Source organism: Mastacembelus armatus, chromosome 17, assembly GCF_900324485.2.
Source record: "Mastacembelus armatus chromosome 17, fMasArm1.2, whole genome shotgun sequence".
Classification (NCBI taxonomy): domain Eukaryota; kingdom Metazoa; phylum Chordata; class Actinopteri; order Synbranchiformes; family Mastacembelidae; genus Mastacembelus; species Mastacembelus armatus.
The window spans coordinates 13425682-13439810 of NC_046649.1; the positions used below are offsets into that span (position 1 = coordinate 13425682).

General features: G+C 38.9%; 1 protein-coding gene across 2 annotated transcripts in view; it reads left to right on the forward strand.

Annotated features, from left to right (window-relative positions):
* tnn (tenascin N) overlaps positions 1 to 14129 on the forward strand; it is a 29272-nt gene that overhangs the window by 12332 nt on the left and 2811 nt on the right. Inside the window, exons 9-17 of one of the 2 annotated variants that reach the window (XM_026313519.1) lie at positions 5669 to 5932; positions 7403 to 7666; positions 8157 to 8420; positions 10140 to 10403; positions 11754 to 11884; positions 12528 to 12666; positions 12844 to 12995; positions 13470 to 13566; positions 13672 to 13836. In XM_026313519.1, coding sequence (XP_026169304.1) covers positions 5669 to 5932; positions 7403 to 7666; positions 8157 to 8420; positions 10140 to 10403; positions 11754 to 11884; positions 12528 to 12666; positions 12844 to 12995; positions 13470 to 13566; positions 13672 to 13836 — 1740 coding nt within the window. The remainder of the gene's footprint in view (positions 1 to 5668; positions 5933 to 7402; positions 7667 to 8156; positions 8421 to 10139; positions 10404 to 11753; positions 11885 to 12527; positions 12667 to 12843; positions 12996 to 13469; positions 13567 to 13671; positions 13837 to 14129) is intronic. The other variant, XM_026313518.1, reaches the window with a different exon arrangement.

Below are 14129 nucleotides of genomic sequence, written 5' to 3' on the forward strand. Positions count from 1 at the left end.
AGAAATAGCAGAGATTTGCATCTGTGTTACCACCGACTGTGTCTGAATGTGGACGGCAGTTAAAAATGATAGATCAGCCACTTTTCTAAGTGAAACACATTAAAGAAACAGTGAGGGTATCCATATTCCACTTAGCTTTGAATTGGGTGTAGCATCAAAGACAGCTCTTAGCTCTTGTCAAAACCACCTATAATTCAAAATTGGTCAGAACCTAATGGGAAAAACATATAATCTGTCACACACAATACTGACTTACTATATGATACAGCCTGGTATTATCTTCCACACAGAGCCAATGATAGTAGCATAATGAATACAGCCAGCAAGAAGCACGATTATGAGTTAATGGTGGAGAGCTGAAATTTACAGCCTAATAATCTGGACATTTCCTAATGACTGTGGTGAGCATGGTCACTGAATGGAAACATGATATGAATAGTGTAACGACTACAAGATGCACCCTAATGGTTGAGGTGAGAAGGTCTGTGATTTATGGAGTCCATCTGGTAAATGTTAGATTTTAGCGATGAGGTGTATGTATCTGGTCTAACTTGGTTCTGGACTGGTTTTAGTACGTGAGGAGAAATTCATTTTATAGTTTCCACTTTAACAGCTGGTCTCGACATTCAGTTTCTTTAAAGTTATTATTTAAGTGACTGGCAAATAACCCACAGTTGTATGATAGGTATTCAGCTATTCCCATTATTTTGCTTATTTGTGCATTATTTTCCATTTTTCTGCCTCTCATTCCCCTTTCGTTTTCCCAGCCTCACCTTTACTCTCATCCACCCTCAGGGGTTACTTAGTTCAAAAGCCGTCTCCAGGTTGATGGCTTTTCATTTTCTAGACCCTGAGGCAGCCAACTTAATGCTTTTTAGTCATCAGTTTTAGCTAGGTATTTTCAAGACTCACCTCTGTCCTTTTGAAGTCAGTCCAATACTCAAGAGTCCCTGTCATTGCTAATCTTTTCTTCTATGTGAGTGTGCCACCTACTTGTCTCCACCCCAGTAGCACCAATCCTTCATTTTAGGTGTTCACAAAAAGTCTTAGAGGTGATTGAAGAGGATAGTCTTCCACTGTGCTTGCAAGCAAAAAATGTGTTGGTTATATGACTGGCATGGCACAACAGAGAGAACCTGTTATCGCACAGAACATGCTGTTTGCCTTGGGCTGGCATAGTTATATGTGGCGGAAGATAAAACCAACGTAAGGAGAATATAAGGAAAATGTACAAAATAATAGACCAGTTTTACATGGTGTTTTACATCATTTATCTACAAATTTTAATATGCAGTACATTTTCTGCTTTTGACGGCATTACCATATCCTTCATATGAAATAAAAAAGCTGTGTTGATGTTTGTGTGAGCAAATCCATATGGTGACCAGTTAAACTGATGGATAATTAATAACTGCTAAATGTGAATGTTATAATTTATGTAACATCAGAATTTGACCACTTACTGTAAAGCAAGGTCTCTCATAAAGAAATGTGATCTGTTTACTGTACAAACAAGCTGTTAGAGACATCCAGGAGAGTCCACAACAAAACATCTGTCACACCTGACACACTGTAGTCTCTGTAAGAATGGCACTGCATTGACACATATTTTCCCTGTGCTCTAGTCACAGCATACTGAGTGGCTTCCTCTGTAGTGGGGCTGTGAAACTGTGAGGCAGTAAATGATGAAAGACGGCCTGTTACTGTGCACCTTGAGGTCTATGTGTCTGCTGAACATGCCACCCATAATGGATAAGCTGTTTTCCAAATGGCTGAAGCCACAGCTCGTGTCGTATAGCCCTGGTAACCGCCGAGGCTGTGCAGCTAGTGGGGTAGAACGTCTGGAGTTACTCGATCCATCATAGACTGTAACTTCACAGCAAACTGAGGTACATTCAGAAAGTAGCAGTAGCTTGGAAGAAAGATCCAATAACATGTAAGGGTAATTCAGACAGAACAGGCAGCAGCTATAAGACCTGTAAGACCTGTAAGACCAAAATGAACAGCACTTTGTTGTTCAGAGTATTAAAAAAAAACAGTCTGGAAGCCTGGCTTTTAAAAACACTGGAGTCATTCATGGCTCAGTGACAGTATAAAAAACTGTTCATCTTTATTCAAAATAATACAGGTCACATGGGTAAAGGGGAAAGGACTGGGTCAAGGACAGCAACATCAAGTGGGAGCAGACAAAAGGTAAAGTGCAAAAACAGGCAGAATGCAACAGGGACAAATGCTGGAAAGCCACATCTGATCTGGCACAGAAAACAATCTGGCAGAGGGCAAGTGGAAGTGGACTAGCATTTATGCTAGGATGCCAATGAATAAATGGGGAATAGGTGAGCGGGTGGATGTGGGTAATTAACTGACTGAGAGGGCAGGACAGGCTGGGGTAACTGTGAGTTAGGTAGGTGTGGCAGGATCTGTAATCACAGGATAATTAGTAGAGTTGTAAAAGGCAGACAAGGAATGTATAACCAGATCAATAATGAATGAACTGCGACACAAAAGGGACAAAAGTTAACCTTAAGTATAGGCCTTTTTTAGATGACCAATTTAAACACCCCTTTATTCAAACGTCAGTTTTTCTTATAACCCATAAATATCTGACCTCCACGTTACGACTGACTATAACTGGTGTCACTAACTGGACATAGTGTACATAGTGTATCACTGGCAGGGACTTTTCAAATTCTTTTGTTTGCTTTCCTAAAATCTTGGGTTCAAACAAGCACAGGTAAACACATTTTGACGCCATAAATGTGAAAGCCATTTGTGGTTCACCCTGAAAATATCTGCAGTTTTATGATCTCAGAGAAGCCACAGCTAACGTTTCAGTGAACAAGAGTTGGAGCCAAGGTTTTTACTGTTGACAGAAAATGTGCCAGAGTCCACAGATTTTTTTTGGTTTAAGTTTACTATTTAATGTTAGTACCATTGTTGGAGTATTACATTTGGCTCCCTCATAGCAGCCTGAGTACTAACTACTGCCAATAATTCATTCTCTCATTTCTCTGTTAGAAGATAGCATTTTGAATAAACTGAGAACAAAAAGAGACACTATCAAAGTCTTATTCTGTTCGTAAACACACTTGCACATTTGGCTTAGACCTCTTTTATATAATTACCTGCAAATGTAAAAATGTGACAATGTAAAAACATGAAGTGGTGGGCTGTGTGTGATGTGTGGGATCCTTTGCATATATTTATATTCATGAATCTTCAAATTAAGGCTATATTGAGCTTGTTTTGTGCCGAAACTTGCTAGACTATAGTTTTCACAGAAGAGTATTTTTATATTGGCTTAAGTGTCTGAAGAGAATCTTTAAGTTAATTTGTACTGAGAGATAAGCAACTACACACTCTTCTTCAAATTGTGAGATGCTTTTAACTCTCATGGTTCTTTTGGGATGTCTAGCTGTTGTAAATCAATTTAAAACTCGCTGTTTTAATTTACTCTTGTTGAAACAAGAGGACATCTGTAGCCGTGATCAATTTGAGTTATGTATCACAAACAAATGTGCCTAATATTTGATGAAAAACTAGATTCATCCTCTTCAGATTGCCCGTACTAATAAATATATAAATAAAAAGTGTTTGCAGTAAAAGGCTAACAGTAACAGCCAGTGCCAGTTTACTTCAGTTTTCTTCACTATGGTCCTACAGACAGAAAAATCTGGGGAAAGACAATTTATGCCAAGTATAGGGAAATATACAGTCGTTAATTTTTGCCTTTGCTAACTCAAATTGTCTATTAGACTTTAAAATTAGATTACTGTGGGTATGTGTCAGAACCACTTTCCAGATGGTGCCAAATTATATGCAAACCTACTCACAATGTGCCTGATGGGCCACGCTTGCCTGTTTGTCTGTCAAGATGTGCTAGTGTGAAATTATCAGTAGTAATGGGGGGGGGGACTTCTGTTAAGAGAACAGTCGGCATGCCACAAAACAGAATGAAATCAATGTTTAAAACTGCTGTAATATAAATAGACCAAAGATAATATATCTTGTCACAAGCTCACTGATGTTAGATTTGTCTATATTTTTTTTTAAATTTTTAATTACTTTTTATACCTTTATAGTCTTTGTGAAGTTGTTTGTCATGTGTGGATAGAAGGTCGTTGAGCTCACTTAGTGTTGCTCACTTCAGCTACTGAATGATCTGACTGAAATTTTAGGCCTTGGCAGAAACACTCAGCCCTAATAACGTGGAGCTATTAGAAATTTCTTCTGTGGTTTTGCTCATGACAGACTGTCAGGCAGAGCAGCCACATGGACAGAAAAGTGACAGCAGGATAAAAGAGGAGACTGAAAGGGGATGCAGGTTTAGGTAGTTGCATACTTCCTTTCTAGATGCATCATCGATCAGTTTTCATGAGCACTGACATAGGGCTGACCTCAACTGAGCTGCTGCCACAGAGGAATAATCCTAAATGATGATTGCTTTTACATTTCCCTTGACTTCCTCTATGTCTCTCTTACTATGGTTCTGTTACTTTGCCTTGTTTATTTTCTGTCTCCCTCTCTCTTCCTCGGTCTCATTCTTCACTTTTATGGAGATTCCCTCAACAGGGACTAACAAACCAACCAACCAAACCCCCGCCTCTTTCATAAGTCTCCTGTGATTCCTCAATCCTGCTGACATTAGAAACAGAGGCCCTGTGTTCTGCCCTGCTCCTGTGTCCTCTACCCTCTGCTACTCATATGTGGACAAGACCACAAGTTGTGTTGCATGCTTGCGATGGTCTTTTGAAGAGCTTCACAGAGCTCTTCCTCCAAGCCAGGGTACAAATTCTTCTTTGGATCATTAGTTGTCTTCAGTAGTTATAACAAAGCCAAACTTTGGATAATAAGCTTGGATAAATTTATACTGGAAGAGTTTTGCATGCAACAACAATCAGTGACAATTTTTCAAAGTGCTCTATAACTAACTCCTTGATGTAAAACGTTGTTGCAGACTACTGCTTACTTACACCTACCTTATGCTGCTGTTGCCGGTTCTGCTTTGTTTCCTCACTTTTTTTTTTTCACTGAAAAGCCAATTCATTGTAGTTGTGACTCTCTCGAGCAGGGGTTCATACTCATTCTGACTCCATCCATACTACACATTATACTGTTGTCATTATACATCATACTGCCCTGTTCACTTTCAGTACAAACTCTCCTGTTTTTGTTGTTGTGACTCCAAGAAACAACAGCATCTGTCCTTTCAGCAAGTGACCCAGAGCAACATCGTTTTATATTTCAGTGACAAAGCCCTTGTGCAGACCTAGTAATTATGACACCCTAACCAGACCTTAAACATAGCACTGTCATTGTTATAAAATGGATTTTTAATTTGTTACAGTTTTGGAAAGCACAGGCAGATGATGGCATCTTGCCAATGGGGCCAACAGATCAATGTCTTTCATTCTACAGGGCATGGACAAACTGTGTATTTGTCTCTTTATTTGGAGGAGTTGAATTCATACAGACAGGTTCCATCAGCTTATCCCAGAAGAACAGCATTAGCCATTTGTGCAAATATGTGAATATGAGTGTGGTCTACTGTAAGTTTTCCTAAATTGTTGTGCGGTCATGCAAATTAAAACTCTCTCTCGCTATATGTACTAATTAATTCTTTGGTTGTTTCTGGATTTTTTATCTTTTTTTTTCATGTCCCCTTTAGACATCGATGCTCCAACAAACCTCGTTACCACTGAGGTAACAGAGGACACTGCAACAGTTTCCTGGGACAGAGTCCAGGCAGGAATAGAGGGTTACATGTTAAGCTACACCTCTGCTGAGGGCTCCAGTTCTGATATCCCTGTAGGACGTGACAGCACCTCATACAGGCTGATTGGCCTGAGGCCTGGAGTTCTCCACACCGTCTACATCTGGGCCTTTAAGGGAGACAAAGTCAGCAAGAAGAGTTCAACTGAAGCTGAAACAGGTAAACTTTGAACTCATTATAGGAATAATTGTTTTGATCAGTCAGGGGTGTATAATTTACAAAAGACCATGATATGCAGGCAAAATGGGACTAAATTTACAAGATTATCTCAAATGTCTACAAAAATAGAAATGAATAACCAATGTGATGGTTCTGCGATTGACCTGTGGTGCTCGGATGTCTCAAGCATGCCCATGCATCACATTTCTTTTCTTTCTTTTGTTGTTACAGCCAGTGAACAGATGTAAAGATGTTTTGTCACTTCTTATGCTCCTTTGTGCAACTCATACTTCAAATATCCCCTTTGTACAATGCACCAATCATTTCTTTTTGATCTATGTGTAGGTTTTCTAGACAATTTTGTGGTGGCAAGAAGTCAAAACCATCAGTGCTGACATTTTACACTTAGCACATTAACCCCTCTTTACCTAACCGCCAAGAGGGGGAACCTGAACTGTCACTGGTAAAGGCTATTTAACATAATTAAGTTGGACACCTCATTTAAAGGCGGTTTAGCTTACCCTGAGGCTGAATGTCTGCAAGACAGTTGAGAAGAGCCAGTTTTGCTTGGTCAACAAAGCTGGTTATTTTCTTTCCTGTGTTCTCCTGTCTTTTAATTTGACTGTCATGAAGGTTAACAGCTGTTGCTGTCTGCTTGCATTTAAGTTCCTTTAGAAAGGCAGCAGAAGTAACATTTTGAATATTGATTGGCATTAAGCTGAACAGCTTTAAAAATTCAGTTGAACCCAGGAGCCAACCATCCTTTTATGGATATCTGCATACTCAAAAGTAATGTAACACTTCTCATATTTGTACTGATGCAGCTGTAAAATACCAACAATATGAATGTTTGACTTGGTGGGAAATTAATAATTTGTTGAATTTACAGATTTCAGTTGTTGTGCTTATTCCATTTTTTCTGTTTTTCATTACAAAGTGTTTATCCAGATTCAGATGTCCGATTTCTTCTCCTCCTTTTTGAGGAGGGAAGCATGTTATCAACAATAGCTTTACCCATACATCAAATAGCAGCTGGCAAATATTTGAAGTGGCTTGAAACTCGCCTTGCTAGTGGCCAGTGTTAGCACTGTTACATTTGTCGTGTCATCGTCAGAATGATTTCAACATTTAGAAAATAATTCTTTTGTAACTATTTTATATTTTTTACTATATTTTTTACTATAAATATTTTTTTATCCAATATTTCTCTATTTGGGTATTTTTACCCAAATAATATAAAGACAAGTTTTGATTTTTTTAAAAAACAAAAAAGAAGAAACTTTAACCCTTTCCAGTTTGATCCAAGTTTGACATCTTCTTTTGTGTTTCTAACTTCTTACAAACTGACCAAACATTCAAAGGTAGCCACAAACTGCTGATGCATATCAGGAATAAATCATTTCTATTATCTCTGCACTGGATGTTGTGATGTCCTGTAGTATTCCATACTAATGATAACTCCCCATGCAGAGCTGGATGCACCCACTAACGTTTTGGCACAAGATGAAACAGAGTCCAGCTTCAAGGTGTCTTGGGATCGCACTCAGGCAGAAATTGATGGCTACGTCCTAACCTACAGCTCTTCTGAGGGCTCCAGTGAGGAAATCCCAGTTGGGTCTGACATTACTTCATACATGCTGACTGGTCTTAGGCCTGGAGTCCTCTACACTGTATACGTCTGGGCCATCAAAATGGACAAAGCCAGCAAGAAGAGCTCAACACAAGCTGAGACAGGTCTCAGATCTATGACTTTGTATTCAAATCCAAGAAATTGCTTTGACTGGCTAATGTCATATCTAAGGGAAATCATTTTCCTATACTTGACGTTATAATAAGTTAATATATTTCTCTGTCAAATGAAATGGTATACAGGTAGGTGACAAATCAAAGGAAAAAACATCTTACAGTAAAGTGTTTTAGGCTATCATGAGCCATCTTCAGTAATCCTTGGTAAATATTCTAGAAACAACTCTACTGGAGAGATGAATGCAAACCGGTCAAAAAATATTCCTTGATTTGGTGTTGGAGAGCATGTTCCAAAGTCTCAAACTGATACACAAAGGTTGAGGTCAAAGGTGAAAACTCATCATTTTCATACTCATCAAGTCATCTAGTGATAAATCTATTTACTATGATCAGTTTTTTCCTTTAATTTGTCACCAATGTATACACTGTAGTTTGCATCAGTAGTGTATTAATATCCTTCACTAACATCTTCCTCTAGAACTGGATGCTCCTGCTAACCTCTTTTCCCGAGATGTGACAGAGTCCGGCTTCAGTGTGTCATGGGATCCAGTCCAGGCAGAAATTGATGGCTACATCCTAACCTACAGCTCTTCTGAGGACTCTAGTATGGAGATCCCAGTTAGGCCTGACAGCACATCTTACAGTCTGACTGGCCTAAGACCTGGGGTCCTCTACACCGTCTATGTTTGGGCTATTAAGGGGAATAAAGTCAGCAGGAAGATCTCCACCCAAGCTGAGACAGGTGTCAAACACCAGTTTTTGTTACATAAAATTACTTGACCAATGTTTAATATTTTAGCTCTTCAAGTATCCTATTCTTACTGTTGTTTTGACAAGACAAGAAGGCAAAGTCCGTTGTAAGCCACATAAGAAAAACTGCATTTCACACATGCATGTCAGAATCAGCTTCTTTCTTTACAGCAGTATATTCATCTCAGCCATTCAGCTATTTGGCATCTGCTTGATCATGACGAACAAAGCAGCACAGACATCTTTTTTCCTCAAAATCTTGCTTTAGCTCTTCATGAACAAACCCATACCATCTCAGAGGTGTAATCCTTCCAGCTTGTCCTGGGACTACCCTGCACTCTCCTCTGTCTGTCATGCCTGTGGCATTAGGAGGTTCTTGGGCCCTTTCTTTCCAACTAACCACAACGCCTCCATTCACTTGGAAGACCAGCTGCTCCACACATGCTACAGTTACCTTCCCTCTCTCATGAAGACTGAGGTCGGCGAGTGTTTGGGGAGCCTTATCTGGGGAGCCTTATCTCAGCCCCTTGTAGCCAACAATCTGAACCTTTCAATACTATATTGCCCGAAGTTTGCAGCAATGGGTGAAAGTTTGATTGAAGATTGACTTGGCTAACTCAGAGCTGTGGCTCAGCTGTCCGTTCTGCACTGCTACAGCCAATTTCTCTGTTTTGTCTGTCTCCTACACTTCTTGCACTAACTTGTGTGTGAAATCCCAATATATCCTGATCTTCTTCTTCAGACACCAATCACTCAACTGAATTGAGCAAAATAACTTTTCCAGAAGAGGAAAATGAAAGGCTTCGTCACTGCTCACATGAAGTGGTTCTTGGGGTGTCACGCTAACAAGCACCCTTCATCTTCTAACCACAGGCCCAAGCAGCTGCTTGTACAGTGCCGTTGATACTTGAAATTATTCTAGGCAGAGATGATGTGCATTATGACAAGCTGAGATGCCAAATACATATTTTGAAGAATCTGAATTCTCTCTGCAATGTCTAGATGCATAATCAGAATATCCAGTTGTACAAAATCTGGACTTGTGTGAAACTCCTCTCTGCAAACTGGACAGTTCCTGAATATCATCAATACTAGAGTCAATAAATCTGGTTCCAAAGAAAATGCTGGTGGCCAGCAATATTTACCCAGTAGATCTATAACTTAAACATTAGTTCAGATTGTTTCTCTCACACAGTGAAGATTATAAATTGGAAAAGACCTTTATTTATTGGTGTGGCCCACATTATGAAAATGTATTCTGTCTGAAAATCCAAGTATTAGCCTGGGATTTGAGCATTTAAGCTACTATGGTTGACTCTGGGAACAGTGTCTCATGCGCTTACATCTCTGTTGCTAGAACTATGATGCCATAAAGACCCAGATTTTTGCTCTAATCCTTTTGTTCCATGGTCAGTCCATATATCACGCAACCAAGTACGTGCTGAAATCAATAGATATTGCCACAGATGTAATGAAACTAAAGCCCTCATGCCCTTTACATCACCTTTGTTTGTACAGGGGGTGTGTTTTATGTCGCAAAATGCTTATACAATCATGCTTCTTCATTTACTCACAGTCTCATTACTAATTGTAGAAAATTCAAACTAAAATACTTCATTTTCACCTTCCAGTCAAAAATCATCAGTTTACATTAGTAGTTATTGTAGTTTGCATGTGTATATTTACTAGAGTTACTAACATCTTCCTCTAGAACTGGATGCTCCTGCTAACCTCTTAGCCCGAGATGAAACGGAGTCCAGCTTCAGTGTGTCATGGGATCCAGTCCAGGCAGAAATTGATGGCTACATCCTAAGCTACAGCTCTTCAGAAGGATCTAATGAGGAGATCCAAGTCAGGCCTGACAGCACATCTTACAGTCTGACTGGCCTAAATCCTGGGTCCCTCTATACCGTCTACGTCTGGGCTGTCAAGGGGAACAAAGCCAGTAGGAAGATCTCAACAAATGCTGACACAGGTTAATACAAAATGTGTAATGATGTAGGAACACATAGGGTGACATGTCAAACAGAACCTCCATTGCTGTGGCACTTATTTTAAAAAAATTCTTTGGTCTTAGCATGAAGCTGTCTTTCTGTAACAGGTGTCTTTCATAAGACACAGGTTACTGCTTTATTACTCTTAAACACAAAGACAGAGAATGCTGATATGATTTTTGAGCCAGTCGGGGTCTGCTCCATGTGGCCCCGGTCTGGGGAATTGTTGGTTCTACAGAAGCAGAGACAGATCGTTATCTTGGAGTAATATGTGCAGATGCAGGAACGTTGAATAATGAGCCAAAAGCTACAGAAATTTAAATATAATACTTTTCTTAAGAAATCTGGTGATTTTTATGTGCGCTGCAAAGATTCTTGTCACCTTTGAGACTTTTTGGTAAATGTACAGCAACTAGTGTCTTTGTAATTGTTTAGTGTATTAGTGTCTAAACAGTCAGAACTGTCAAAAACAGTAATTCAATCAAGCCATAGCAGTCTGACACATCTGTAAACCACTTAAAAGTGCCACATAATTCTTTTATTTTTATTACAATACCATTCAATTGTATGTCAGAATTTGTTTACTCTGCCTAGAAGCGCCAAAACTCCTGCTGGGACAGGAAATGCTTCCTGCCATGTCAGGTATGTCTCATACCTCTGTGTGGGGTAAAAATAGCAGCACACTGTGAATGGGTTTCAACAGGGGTGTCTTTGTGTGAGCTTGATGATCTGTAAAATCCCCTGGGAGCTTTAAATGAAAGCTGGATCTTTTTCAATTAGGCAGAAAATGGCTGAGTTTTGGATTATAAACTTCTCGTGTCATAATTCACTGGAAACGATCAATGGCTACAGACCATCGCCGTGTCGGGTTCAAAGAGCAGAGTCACTGTTGCAAAAGAAATCATCTGGGATACATTAAAGTGTGTGTTATTACTTTTGTGATTTTATTGGTCCTAGTAACAAGCATCATTAATATGTCAGTTAAAACTCTTAAGCCAACATTATTGTGTTTCTCTGGCTTCTTAAGCAGCATTGCTTTCCATTAATGCTACCAGTGGTGCTGCTTTTCATGCTCTTGTCCTCTGCCACAATTCAATTACCAGAAAACTGGTTTAATTTTATACAGTGACTGTAAAATGGACAATTGGATGACTCATGAAGAATATCAGGATAGTGTTTTAAGCAGACTAACACTGAAGTATAAACCTTTCATTTAAATTGAATAATAGATTGAATGAACTAATTAACTGTGACTTTAATGAATGTAATCAAGTATAAGTAGCACCAAAATTCTCGACTTACCAAACTCAGTTTTAAACTCCTACCAACAGATATAGATGGCCCCAAGGACCTGAAGGCTACAGATGTGACTCTGGAGTCTGCTACTTTGACCTGGGTTCCTCCTCTGGCTGACATTGAGGGCTACATTCTCACTTACAGAGCTGAGGCTGGCAACATGGAGGTACTGAGCTTTGAGGTTAAACACACACATTTTCTCACCCAAATAGATAGACCAAAATGTATAACATATTCAAAGATCAAGGTTTTTAGTTCATTAGAGTATATGTAGGTGAAACCCCAAAATCTCCAATGCTCAAAATATCTTTTCCTATAATATAGTGTAATAATTCTACAGCTATGGTAAACTAATAAGCTATATTTTATCAGGGGTATATTTTCATTATTTTTATTTTGGACCATTAAAATACAGAAAACACACTGCAATCCAGGTTCTCTGAATTTGCTGTAGAAGGATGCAGTAAAGCTTTTATTCTGTATTGGGTAAAAGCAGAGCTGCTTTCAGGATCCTGTGAGTAATAACAGTAGATGATAAATGCTGGTCTTACTTTTGCCTTTACAAGAAAACATATACAACTTGGAAATCTGTTTAACGGGTGAGACTAAAGGTGTATTTTAAATTGAAGCTCTGTCGAACGCTGACCTCTTGTGGCCAGAAAAAGCATTAACCTACCCTTCATGATTTTTTTTTAACCAATTAAAGTTTAGGACAGTACCATTCCTCATACTGTACAATTACTTGTCAAAGGCAGTTTTATGACACTAAGTGTAATAATAAGATTGATTTAAACTTTTTTTGTGGCCAGACTGTTGAAAAGCAGCTTGGAGCCAGAGAGAACAGTTTTGTTGTATCTAATCTGGAGATGGGGATGAGGTACATTGTCACCATCATTGCCTACAAGGGCAACAAGAGGAGCAGTGTAGTAGAGACCACCTTTAAAATGGGTTTGTATGCACTTTTCACTCATTACTGTCCTGTCTAAGATCATGGATAATGTGTGTTAGGCTTTGATTTATCATTTTCTTTTCTGGCATGTCATTTTTACTGTAATGTGTGATTTTACATCCTAAGTATCTAGTATTTTGTAAATACTAATGTTCTCATTACATCCTGCTCCCTAGCTGGTCTTCTGTACCCATTTCCCATGGACTGCATTCAGATCATGAAGAATGGCAATAAAAACAGTGGCATTTACACCATCTATATTAGCAATAATCGCTCCAATCCAATTGAAGTTTTCTGCGATATGAACACTGATGGAGGCGGCTGGCTGGTATGAATTATTAACTACACAGACCAAACGTGGAAAAACATTTAATAAAGGTTTCCTAATATTGATGACTGTTCACTTACAGTAAAATGTTGCATGTAGTATTTAAACCAGTAAGTGTTGAAGGAGCGTTCCATCTATTTTATTCAGTTTACTTTGTAAAGTTCAGTTTCAGAGGGATGATATATGATGTCTTCTGTGGCTTTGATGATGACGTCCTCATGCTCTTCAGTTGTGGTATGGCAGCAGCTAAAGACTAAAAGTAAAATATCTCAACTGCTGTTGCTTCTGTTTTAACTGCTTCTTGCAACTTAATGGAAGTGAAATATTAAATCAGCTGAAATACACCTTTAATTGTAATAACTAGTCTTTTGGTGGTAGAGATGGTAACCAACAACAACCCAAACATAATTTGAAATGATTGTGCAAAAGTGAAAAAAAAGCTTATCAGTGAAAGCCCATTTCTGTGGCTTTTAGGTGCTCCAGCGCCGGACCACTGGCAAGTTGGACTTCATGAAACGCTGGAAACAGTACATAGCAGGTTTTGGGAACATGACAGATGAATTCTGGATTGGTGAGGTTTTTTTTTAGGATTTTCTGCAAATATTGAAATATGCCCATATGAGCATTAATGAAGTATCTTTTCTCTCTTTTTCTCATTTTCTGTTTGTTCCCTCAGGTCTGGATAAGATATATCAGCTCACCAACACTCCGACTCAGTATGAGATCAGGTTTGACTTGGGTCTGGGTTCAGAGAGGGCCTACGCTGTATATGACAACTTTAACATTGCACCAGTCAAGCAGAAGTTCAAACTCAATATTGGCAAATACAGTGGGACTGCAGGTTGGTCTTTGACTTGTAAAATCTTTTCAAACCTACCGGTAGAATGAAAGACTAAGTTAACATGCACAGCTTTCAAGCACCTTACACTTTATTCAAATAAAATGAGTTATAGAGAATAAGACAAGGCAAAGATATAATTGAGAAAGACAGGGTTGAAATACAGAGGTTTAAGCACTAGTTTCTCCACCCATCATTCTGTGGGTTGCTGAGAAAGCAAATACACATGGGTGTGACACGTCTTTCACGAATTTCTATTCAGTTATAGACAGTAGCTATACATGGAAAGTGGAAAA